The 12,419-nt window shown below is 40.7% G+C and overlaps 1 protein-coding gene across 2 annotated transcripts in view; it reads left to right on the top strand.

Annotated features, from left to right (window-relative positions):
* CCDC38 (coiled-coil domain containing 38) overlaps positions 1–12,419 on the top strand; it is a 59,079-nt gene that overhangs the window by 2,591 nt on the left and 44,069 nt on the right. For both annotated transcript variants that reach the window (XM_049626106.1, XM_049626105.1), the window contains exons 2-4: positions 7,107–7,160; positions 10,868–10,968; positions 12,129–12,294. In XM_049626106.1, the coding sequence (XP_049482063.1) occupies positions 7,121–7,160; positions 10,868–10,968; positions 12,129–12,294 (307 nt within the window). In that variant the 5' untranslated portion in view covers positions 7,107–7,120. The remainder of the gene's footprint in view (positions 1–7,106; positions 7,161–10,867; positions 10,969–12,128; positions 12,295–12,419) is intronic.

Below are 12,419 nucleotides of genomic sequence, written 5' to 3'. Positions count from 1 at the left end.
CCCCAAATCTACACTGATATTGTTGGGAGAGTCCTCTCAAATGAACCAGTTTCAGGAATTTTAGTTCAGGGTTTCTTACGAAAATTGGTTATCAGTTATCTCTCCTATTCTTGTCAAATGCTGGCAGTTATTCACGAGGCAGAACAGACTAGAAAGAGGAAAGATCTGGATATCTACCTTGAAGAAATGATAGGCAATTATTTCCCTATCAGCATACCATAAGTAGGCACACTGCATACCTTACCTGTGCTTGAAAACTGCAACAAGCCTGTAAGAAAAGTATTCGCATCCACACCTGATGTAAGAAGAACCTTATGGAAGGTGCATTGAGTTTAATAGGATAGACCTAAGAAGAAAGTGCTGATAAGAGGCAGAAGCAGGATTTAAACCTACCTGCCATCAAGGTTAGGGTCTTCCCGCGGCATCATCCATGTTGCCCCTGTGAGGATCCACATCAAAAAATTTGACTCAGTGGCCACATATAATTGCATAATGTTAGAGGAAGGCTAGCATTGATTTAATCAGCCAGGATCGGCGTTCGCTTGGAAGAACAGTATATTTTACACCCATGTCCCCTTAGACATCTAACATATCTCACACATAACATGATCTTCCCAATTTATCTTCCCCCCACAGCTTCTCTGTCTCCATTCATGGAAACTATCCTTTTTTCTCTTGGGCTCTTTATCTCATACCCCACATCCAAACCATCAGCCAGTCCAATAGGCTCTATTTTCCAAACGTATCTAGAATCAGACCACCTCTCACCGCTTCCACTACTGTCCCCATTGTCTCGTGCCTCCCAATGACTGTAGCCTCCCAACAGGTGTCCTTATTCCACCCCCATCCCCTTGTACAGTCTCTTCCCAGGTCAGCCATCAGAGTGGTTCATTACAGATTCTCATTTCACTGAAGAAATGACCCACACAGGGCCCTTGCTATCTCTCTGACTTCATCTATCACTCTCTGCTTTGTTCACTATGCTTAAGTCCCACTAATCTCCTTGCCATTCCTCAAACACACCGGGTATCCTTCCTCTTTGGAATGCTTTCTCCAAGTACTGCTATGGTACTTACTGTGCATCTGATGCTGTCCAAAGTGAGGGACACATGTTAACTCACCTAACTATCTCATGAAGTAGGTGTTATTCTTATCAGTCCTTTTGAAAGATAGGGAAATTGAGGAGCGCCTGAGTGGCTCAGTCAATTGAGCATCTGACTCTTCATTTCAGCTCAGATCATGATCCCAGGGCCGCAGGATCAAGCCCTGTGTCAGGCTCCACACTGACAGCTCGGAGCCTGCTTGGGATTCTTTCTCTCTCCCTCTGTTCCTCTCCCCTGCTCATGCTCTCTCTCCCTAAAGTGAAAGAAAGAAAGAAAGAAAGAAAGAAAGAGAAAGAAATGAAAGATGGGGAAATTGAAGTGTGAGAATTAAGGAGCACAATGAAAGTCCATGCTCCTCACTATGCTTAATCACTAGCTTATGCCACCTCTAAAAATGATGGCTTGAAATCACACACCACCATTTTTTAATGTTTATTTTTGAAGGAGAGAGACCACGCATGAGCGGGGGAGGGGCAGAGAGACAGACAGACACAAAATCGGAAGCAGGCTCCAGGCTCTGAGCTGTCAGCACAGAGCCCAACGTGGGGCTCAAACTCATGAACCGTGAGATCATGACCTGAGCTGAAGTTGGACGCTTAACTGATTGAGCCATGCAGGTGACCCCCAACACACACACACACACACACACACACACACACACACATACCACCATTTTGAAGCCTTAGTTTTTTCTGAGTTCTTCATCTTTTTCGTCTGTCGGAAGTTGGATTTGAACAAATATTTTAGATGTGAACTTGCAGGTATTTGCTATGCAGTCCAATGACATTTTCCCTCGATTTCAGTACAGAGCTTTTGTTTAGTCATCGTGCTATTTTTATTTTGCACAACAAAGACATTCATGGCTTTGGCTTCCTTTTCCTGGTTGACACATCATATTGGTTTAGTTCAGAGAACTTTATAATCCCTTCTAGGAACAGCGGATCTCTTCTTCTCTCTTATGTTCTTTACCAACCCTTCATTGATCAATAGGGAGATTAATATGTACAGGAGTACAGAAGTATAACAGCTTTTAGAGACTACCGATTCCATTCAATGTTCTATGAGTTACTAGAAAGATGGAATCAGAGCAGATACCTGCTATTGGTTGGCTTAGATGACTGGGAACTTCTGGTTTTTCTGAGTGAGAAAGTGCCAGAACCCATGGATAAAAATTTTTATTGCAGGTAGACTTGGGAGAAGTGAATGAAAGTGGGGATGGATAGGGGAGTGAACGTAGATAGATAGAAGAATTAAAAGATTTAAAGTATGTCAAGAGAGAAGTGAACAGAACCAAATCTTAGGGATTTGGAGGAGTGCTGAGTATACAAATATAAGAAAATCCCCTACAAATCTTAACTATTGGCCATCCAATAGTAAATCAATTTTTTTATGGGCCCATGAAATTTCCACTATCAGAATGAATCCACTGCCTGTGAAAAATATCTTCAGGGATGCCTGGCTGCCTCAGTTGGTTAAGTGTCTGACTTCAGCTCAGGCCATGATCTCACAGTTTGTGAGTTTGAGCCCTGCATGGGGCTCTCTACTGCCAATGCAGAACCTCTTTGGATCCTGTCTCCCTCTCTCTCTGCCCTTCCCTCACTTGTGCACTCTCTCTCTCTCTCTCATACAAATAAACAAACATTTAAAAAATCTTCAGTAATCTGAAAAGTATAATATCAATGATGTAGGTTTTTGTTAATCTTTTCTCTATTATAAGCTTTAACATATGGGGCACCTGGGTGGCTCAGTCGGTTGAGCATCCAACTTTGGCTCAGGTCATGATCTCACGGTTTGTGAGTTCAAGCCCCGCATCAGGATCCATGCTGACAGCTCAGAACCTGGAGCCTGCTTCAGATTCTGTGTCTCCCTCTCTTTCTCCCCCTCCCCACCTCTGCTCACACTCTGCTTTCTCTCTCTCTCTCAAAAATAAATAAACATTAAACAGATTTTTTTAAGCTTTAATGTAATTTCTTTTCTCTTTTTCATTTTTATTTTTATAATCATGGAAGTAAAATCACATTCTAATGAACAAATATTAGTGCAAAATTTCTCCCACTTACTGAGTTTGGTCTGCATGCTAGGCACCCTGCTTGGTTATTCATATACATTGCATCCTCATGAAAGCTTTAAGGGGTGAGATTATATCCCCATTTTCTGGAATAGGAATCTGAGGCTCACAGATGCTAAATAATTAAATGTAGGTTCCATGAAGAAACTGTGTTTTTTGTCTGTTGTTGTTTTTAAATTGTCCTGTCTCTGGCAGCCAGAACAGTGCCTGGCACATAGTAGGTACTCAATAAATATTTTTTGAATGTTAAGTGATCTTGCTCACACATCTGTAAATGTCAAACCAACAGGCTTCTCCATTCCAAAGTCTGTATCTTTAATCACCTGCTACAAATGCTTCTGGGACTCTTAGCTCTTCAAGGTGGTTCTTTCAGAGAACTGAGGCAAAATTTAAATAAGGAGCTACAGGTGCCTGGATGGCTCAGTTGGTTAAGCATCTGACTCTTGATTTCAGCTCAGGTCGTGATCTCACTGTTTGTGAGTTTGAGTTGGAGCCCTGAGTGGGGCTCTGCACTGACAGCTCAGAGCCTGCTTGGGATTCTCTCTCTTCCTCTCTCTCTAACCAACTCTCTCTCTCTCTCAAAATAAATAAATTAACATTTAAAAATAAATAAATGGGCAACCTGAAACAGGATGTTTGTCCCATTGCGGGCACACCTATTGTGGGCACACCTTTTTTTTTTTCTTCGAATTTTTCTTTAAATTCTAGTTAGTTAACATACAATGCAATATTGGTTTCAGGAGTATAATTCAGTGAATCATCACTTACATACAACACCCAGTGCTCATCGTAACAAGTGTCTTTTTTTTTTTTACCATTTTATTTACTTATTTTTAAATTTACATCCAAGTTAGTTAGCATATAGAACAACAATGACTTCAGGAGTAGATTCCTTAAGCCCCTTACCCATTTATAGCCTACCCCTCCCCACAACCCCTCCAGTAACCCTCTGTTTGTTCTCCATATTTATGAGTCTCTTATATTTGTCCCCCTCCCTATTTTTATATTATTTTTGCTTCCCTTCCCTTAAGTTCATCTGTTTTGTCTCTTAAAGTCCTCATATGAGTGAAGTCATATGATACTTGTCTTTCTCTGACTGATTTTGCTTAGCATAATACCCTCTAGTTCCATCCACGTAGTTGCAAATGGCAAGATTTCATTCTATTTAATTGCAGAGTAATACTCCATTATATATATATATATATATATATATATATGCCACATCTTCTATGTCTATTTATCCATCGATGGACATTTGGGCTCTTTCCATACTTTGGCTATTGTTGATAGTGCTGCTATAAACATTGGGGTGCATGTGTCCCTTCAAAACAGCATACCTGTATCCCTTGGATAAATACCTAGCAGTGCAATTGCTGGGTCATAGGGTAGTTCTATTTTTAATTTTTTGAGGTACCTCCATACAGTTTTCCAAAGTGGCTGCATCAGTTTGCATTCCCACCAGCAATGCAAAAGAGATCCTCTTTCTTCACATGAGTGAAGTCATATATTTGTCTTTAATTTCGCTTAGCATAATACCCTCTAGTTCCATCCATGTAGTTGCAAATGGCAAGATTTCATTTAAAAAAAATTTTTTTTAATGTTTATTTATTTTTGAAAGACAGTGAGAGCAGGGGAGGGTCAGAGAGAGAGAGGGAGACACAGAATCTGAAGTAGGCTCCAGGCTCTGAGCTGTCAGCACAGTGCCCAACGCAGGGCTCAAACTCACGAACCGCGAGATCATGACCTGAGCTGAAGTCCGATGCGTAACTGACTGAGCCACGCAAGCACCCCAAGATTTCATTTTTTTTTTTTGATTGCTGAGTAATACTCCATTGTATATATATATACCACATCTTCATCCATCGATGAACATATGGGCTCTTTCCATACTTTGGCTATGTTGATAGTGCTGCTATAAACCTTGGGGTGCATGTGCCCCTTCGAAACAGCATATACCTGTGTCCCTTGGATAAATACCTAGTAGTGCAATTGCTGGGTTATAGGGTAGTTCTATTTTTAATTTTATGAGGAAACTCTGTACTGTTTTCCAGAGTGGCTGCACCAGTTTGCATTCCCACCAGCAGTGCAAAGGAGATCCTCTTTCTCCGCATCCTTGCCAACATCTGTTGTTGCCTGAGTTGTTAATGTTAGCCATTCTGACAAGGGCACACCTTTTTAAAAAAAAAATTTTTTTTAATGTTTACTTATTTTTGAGAGAGAGACAGAGACAGAGACAGAGACAGAGAGTGGGGGCAGGGGGGACAGAGAGAGAAGGAACCACAGAATCCGAAGGAGGCTCCAGGCTCTGAGCTGTCAGCACAGAGCCCGATGAGGGGCTGGAACTCATGGATCATGAGATCATGACCTGAGCTGAAGTCTGACGTTCAACCAACTGAGCCACCCAGGCACCCCCAGGCACACGTTTTTATATCAAATACTAAACGTCCTTTTTCCTCCCTAATGAAAACATCATTGATACTTTTTTCATTGTAAAAATTACACAAACTCATTGAGAATAACACAAAAAAGTATAAAAATTCAAGAACAGGATAGGGTGAAGGAAGTCAAACATTTGCCTTTGGTGCAAAGCCTAAAGGGGAAGGCAAAAACAACATTTTTTTTTTAATTTTATTTATTTTGAGAGAGAGTCCATGCACATGAGTGAGCAGGGGAGGGGCAGAGAAAGGGGGAGACAGAGAATCCCAAGCAGGCTCCATGCTCAGCATGGACAAAACCAAACATTTTAATTTAATTCACTATTTTTTAAAAATAAAAATTAATGCAAAAAGTTCCACGATGAACAAAATATCAAAAATGTAAATACAGACAAGATCTGTGGGCCAGGACGCGGGTGTGACAAGTGGGGCATGCACTCTCAGGGTCACATGAATTCACAGTCGAATCCTGTCTGTATTTAAAGTTTTAATATTTTGTTCACCATAGATTTTTTTTTCCTGCATTATCTTGGAATTTTTAAAAAACTTGCATTGACATGTTATTTATCTTGATAACTGAGTTTGGGGGGCTACTTCCTTAAATTTTGCACCTAACCTTAATCCCACACCTGATAAAAATGAAAGGAGGGGTTGCTCCAAATCAAAGACAACAACTATTAATGTTTGGCTGAACAACTTTTAAAGCATCTGATTTGGCCTGTGTTTTTTAAAACCCACGCCATTCCCACCATTTTGAAATATTTTGTTTTTTACTTGTAATATATTGTTAACAGAGCTAAACAGTGACTCAGCATCGCTTCGAGGGGCCACAAGGCGATCCATGTTATGGGTACACCGTAGTTATTTAATCAGTTCCCTGTTTACTAAATAACATGTCAACAAATATTATTGTACATACATTTTTGCCCACTTACCTGATTATTTTCTTGGGATAAGTTCCTAGACTTGGAATTGCTGGGTCAAAGAGTTTACGCATACACTACTTTTAAAAGTAATGAAGGCTGGGGCGCCTGGGTGGCGCAGTCGGTTAAGCGTCCGACTTCAGCCGGGTCACGATCTCGCGGTCCGTGAGTTCGAGCCCTGCGTTGGGCTCTGGGCTGATGGCTCGGAGCCTGGAGCCTGTTTCCGATTCTGTGTCTCCCTCTCTCTCTCTGCCCCTCCCCCGTTCATGCTCTGTCTCTCTCTGTCCCAAAAATAAATAAAAAACGTTGGGAAAAAAAAATTAAAAAAAAAAAAAAGTAATGAAGGCTATTTGGAACCACTGGTTGTTGAATTTAGCCTCTTTATACAAGGTTTATGGAATTTATTTTTTTTTTAAGTTTTTATCTAAATTCCGGTGAGTTAAAAAAAATTCCAGTTAACATGCAGTGTAATATTAATTTCAGGAGTACTATTTAGTGATTCAACACTTCCATACATCACCCGGTGTGCACAGGTTTACAGAATTTACTTTTAATGTATTTCCTTTTCTTTGGACAGGGCCAGGAGACAAAATGTCATCATATTTTTTGCCGATACCACTGACTCCTGGAGGTAAAGAAGGAATCTGTCAATGAGTTCTTGCTTTGCGCCTGGTATGGTCAGTCTCCATGGTAGACTTGGGAGAGTAGGAAAAGGAGAATGCCACAAGACAAGCATCTTTCTATGTAAAGAGTTTATAAATGGCCTGCTGCTGAAAAAGTTCTCTTCCACTTTTTAATTCTGCAAAGACAAATCTCCACATCAGAAGGGCATTAAGTTGTCATACTTAGCTAGTTTGCTAGGGAATTTCATGACATAAAACAACTCAATTATTTGTCATAATAAAGGACATGAATAACTACATCTTATCAAAATCTGTCCTCTCCTTTCCTTATCCAGCCTTTCTCTCCTCCTCCTGCTTCTTTACAAATATACAAGGAATTCATATTTATTGGTATAGAAGAATAAATTCTTTTTCACTTACAAATTTGACAAAGATTTGAAAATTGGGTAATGCCAAGAGTATGTTACAGGTAATAGGCATTCCACGGGCATTTTCCATGGGCTAGGGGAAAGTCATACAATGGATTCTCCCTCAGAAACTCCCAGAGAAAACCAAACCAATGCATTCAGTTCAGGCCTCCAGAACTGTGAGAGAATAAATGCCTGATGTTTTAAGCCCCTTAATTTGTGGTGATTTGTTATAGCAGCCCTAGTTCTATGTGACTAGGAAGTAATTCAGGTGGGGAGAAAGGTTGGCTAAGAGCCAATGCTTATAGTGAGTTTATAATTCAGGAAACTTGCTAGAGCAAGTTGAACGCGGCCCTCCAGAATGGTGGTAGCTGTCTGTGTCCCTGCCATGTGACCTTATTTGGAAAAAGGGTCTTTGCAAGTGTAATGGAAGTATCTCAAGATGAGATCATCCCGGATATAAGCCCGGTCCTAAATCCAATGACAAGCGGAAAAAATAGAAGGCGGCCCTGTGAATGGAGGCAGGAGTTACACAGGCAGGGAATGGCTGAAGCCACCAGAAGCTGGAAGGGCTAAGGTGGAGCCTTTGGAGGGATTATAGTCCTGACGACACCTTGATTTTGGACTCCTGAACTCCAGGTCTGTGAGAGAATAAAGTTCTCTTGTCTTAAGCTGCCAAGTTTGTGGTAATTTAGTAGGGTAGCCATAGAAAATTAATATACTTGGTATTCAGAGTTTTAGTTTTTCTATTTCTCTATAACCAAAAAGAATTTGGCTTTGGAGTTAGAAGAGAAAAAATATTTTGTCAATCCAGGATACTTAAACTTGGTCAGAGGGGATTAAAATCGGGCATTTAAAATTTTAAGCCACCTAGGGTGGAGTGAACATTAAGTTTGTAAGGTTTTTCTTAGGAGGAGAGAAAGTTGGTGGAGGGAGAGATGTCCAGCCTACCAATGCCTCACCCTTTGGAAGACATCAGTGGTCCCATCCTGGGATGTCAGGTCCAGCTCTGGCCTCAGAGTGGTGGTATAGGGTACCACCAGGTCATAGACTGGCAATGCCACTCAACCCTAAGTCCGTTTGGGTCCTTGACTTCTGTTGTCTCCTCCTGAGCCTCAGTCTGTTGGCTCTGCCCTTCTATACTCCTGCTGTCTCCAAGCCCAGCTGCCTGGACTTACCCTCACCTGTCTTTGCTCATGTATCACAAAGCCTAAAATTTCATGTATTGCATTGACATCTTTGAGTTTCACAGATCCCCAAAGGTCGAACTGTAAGTCTCCCTGTTCTTGCCAGATTCGACCTCCACTCAGTGAGAAAGGTTCCCCACCTATTTTCCCCATCAACTGGACCAGTTACACCCCACTGGTCTTCAACCTAATGGGTTTCATAAGTCAATTACATCCTGTTATGGGAAGCAGGGGGCACCTTATCCTCTTATTACTACAAAGCCTGTCTCCTGCAATCCCCGCTGTTTCGCTCTGCTCCTAAGTGCAGTCATGATGTGGTCCTGCATGGCAGGCGGTGTCTTCCTCCCCTGGGCTGGGCATATAAGGGACTAATATCCCAGCATCCCAGATGCTGTCTATCTCATCAGTCCAGTGTTGAGTGTCATATGTTCATCCATCTCATCCTATTTAGGGCAGGGGATCCTTCCTTTACCCACAAGGTGAATAGGAGGTGATCAGAAAATTCCACATTCCATGTTGAGCCAAAGGCTTCTATTCTGTAATTTTCTTTCTTCCTAATCCATTACCTGCAGAAAAATGTGTCTGAGGTTTCTATCCCAGACACTCCCACTTTCCCAACTGAATCCCTGGGCAAAGAGCCAATTCTCAGGCAGCCTATAAACTCCAGACCAATAATTCCCAGCCCTGCTGGGAATCTCTTAGCCACTTGGAGAAGAGTGTTGCTTTCAAGACGTTCTGATATTTGGGGAGGTGAGAGTAGGTGCAGGGGCTGGGGCAGAGAGATGTGTCTTCAGTTATCCTTTCCTTTTCACTGACTTAAGGTAACAGTTCCAAGCTCCAGTATTCCTGTTTCTGGCCAGTGGTATTTAAAGTCAAAATTTCCACCCCCAAACATTAGGAAGCAATAAAGAAAGAAAAAGAGAAAGACCTTTTGTCATTTCAGATTTTATAAATAAAAACAAAAAGTCCATTCAGAAATTCAGTTGACTTCTCTCTCCCTCTCTTCCTCTCCCTTTCCATCTCCCCCCGCCCCAAGCCCTTTATAGCCAGGCTTATTTTTTATTAAGTGTACAAGTGTGTGGTTTGTATTCACAGATATTTGCAACCATCACCACAGTCCATTTTAGAACACTTTAATCATCTCAGAAAGAAACCCTGCAGTCCTTAGCCGTCACCTCTTACCCTCCTCCATCTCATCTCCAGCCCTCAGCAACCACTAATCTACATTTTGGCTCCATGGATGTGTCTATTCTAGACATTTCATGAAATATAATGGAATCTTATAATGTAGGGAATTAATGTGGCTTCTGTCACTTAATATATTTCCAAGTTTCATCAGTCTTGTATTATGTATCCTTCTTATGGCCGATTATTATTCCATTGTATGGATATACCACATTTTGTTTAGCCATTCATCAGCTGATGGATATTTGGATTGTTTCTATCTTTTGACCATTATGTCTAATACTGCTATAAACATTCATGTACAAGTTTCATGTGAACGTACATTTTCATTTCTAGGAGTGGAATGACTGGGTCACATGGCAACCAGATGTTCAGCTTTTTGAGGAACTGCCAGTTTTCCAAAGTGGCTGCACTATTTTGCATTCCCATTAGCAGAACCTTTGAGATTCCAATTCCTCCGATCCTCACCAATACTCATCATTATCTTTGATTTTTTTTTTTTTTTTGAAGACTCTCGAGTCTGGACTGAGGATGTCCCTAAGGATATTGGCTGTGTCTATTGCTGCTGAAATGGTGGTATAAGAGAATGTAGTTGTATTTGTAGTGATGGAAAGAAGCAATATCTTAATGCCTCAAAATATGATCCCACTATCTTGTAATTGGCCCACTTATCTATTCACACAACAAATACAGACTTATCCCCCTTGAAGTACTAAGCACTCTGCTTGATGCCATGGGAAACAGACAGATGAGCTGTGTCTTCTGCCCTTGAGATCCAGGCCCTGCATCCCTGCCTCAGTTGGGGAGGCAAAGGCTGCCTGTGTCCTCCTCAGAGACCCACCTATCCACTTGCTGTACCCTGGCTAGGGGGAGCCTCGCCCTTCTGGTCAACAGAGCAGGGATGACAGATGTTTCTCTTTCCTTTTTTTTTAACAGATAAAGGAAAAGAAGACTCAGTCAAAAAGGAAAGGCCATATAAGATCTTTTTCAAAGATCTCTTTCTTTTCAAAGAAAATGAAGTGGCAGCAAAGAAAAAGGTAAAATTTTGTTAAAGCCTAAACCCAATTAATGTTAGAAACCTATCCTCCTATCTATCACTTTTATTAATTTTGCTGGGTTAAAACATGGAGTCAGATGTCTGTGTATGCATTGCACACTGTGCTGGAGTATAAGCACACACAAAAGGAACATCATCTAACAGTAAAGACCTAGGGATCACCACCTACTGGGGGAAGACAGACGCACCATGACAATGGCATATGACAAGTATGGTATACCCCACTTCACTGATTCTAATGTTCATATTTTTTTCACATTTTCTCATTCCTGAAACTGGGATCCAGCATATATGGATGGGGTGCCATACATAATTGGCAATGCATAAAGTGATAGTGCATCTACAATAAGTGACATCTTAGACTTGATAAAATACAGTAATAGAGGCATACAAAAGAAATGTAGAGAAAGGAGTGCCCATCCTTGTTGGAGAGAAGGGTGGTGGTGGTGATGGTGGTGGTGTGTGCCCTGCAGTTAATCTCACTACTTATATTATTGTACCTTATATTACACAATTTGGATTTCATGAGGTTGGCTTTCCTTATTCCTAGAGGTAAAGATTGGTTATAGGATTTTTAAAATCCTAATTAGAATGAAAAAGTATCTAGAAATGCTCACTAACTGATTCATCTGTAAGGTGATGGTTTCATGCTTGAGTTGTATAGTTTTATTGAAAATCCAAAATTAAATTGAGCAAAGATTCTGAAACTGAAAGGCTGATTTCTTCCTGTCTACTGGAGAGGTCCATTTCCTCTCAAGTTTTCAATTCAATTCCACAGAACCAGTCCTTTCAAAATAGTGGAATTTCCAAGTTACCTGCAGTTTGGGCAAGATAAGATTAAAAAATGAAAATGAAAATAAAGCCAGAGCACTTTCCAGTCTCATATTTGTGATGCACCTGTTTGGGAAATGTTCAATGTCTTTATATCTGTGCTCAGCTTCCTAAGAGAAGGAACTGAAAATTAGACCCAGTCCTTCAGAGTTAAGAACTCAAAGTTGCTTGTTTAATGTATCACTACTGAGAAATATATCAGTAATGAGAACAAGACTTGTTGTAAATGACATTTTTATATATGATCACTATTTTTAAAGACAACATTTTATATAGTAAAAATTCCATTAAGCTTTTCCACTTGGGCAGGAAAAAATTATAAACCGCAGCATGAGAGTCTACCAAAAGTCTACTTTTTCATCTCGAATGAAGAGTCGTTCACACCTGGGCCAAAGAGCATTCTACTCTGACACAGCTGGTGACTCATTTGAAAAATTTGGGCTAGATCCCACTCTTATTCTCAGATTAACAGAAGGTAAGTCTAAATTACTGGTTAAGAACATTGTTTTGAATATTTACTGTTAATGTCAGGTTTGGGGGCTTTTCTGGAGGTAAAAAAAAAAGTATACTATCTCATACTATGGTGGGGAAGCCTTTGTA

This window comes from Panthera uncia, chromosome B4 (genome assembly GCF_023721935.1).
Source record: "Panthera uncia isolate 11264 chromosome B4, Puncia_PCG_1.0, whole genome shotgun sequence".
In the NCBI taxonomy this organism is placed as follows: domain Eukaryota; kingdom Metazoa; phylum Chordata; class Mammalia; order Carnivora; family Felidae; genus Panthera; species Panthera uncia.
The sequence above is the reverse complement of the archived record's forward strand: the minus strand, read 5'-3'. Positions and strand labels throughout refer to the sequence as shown.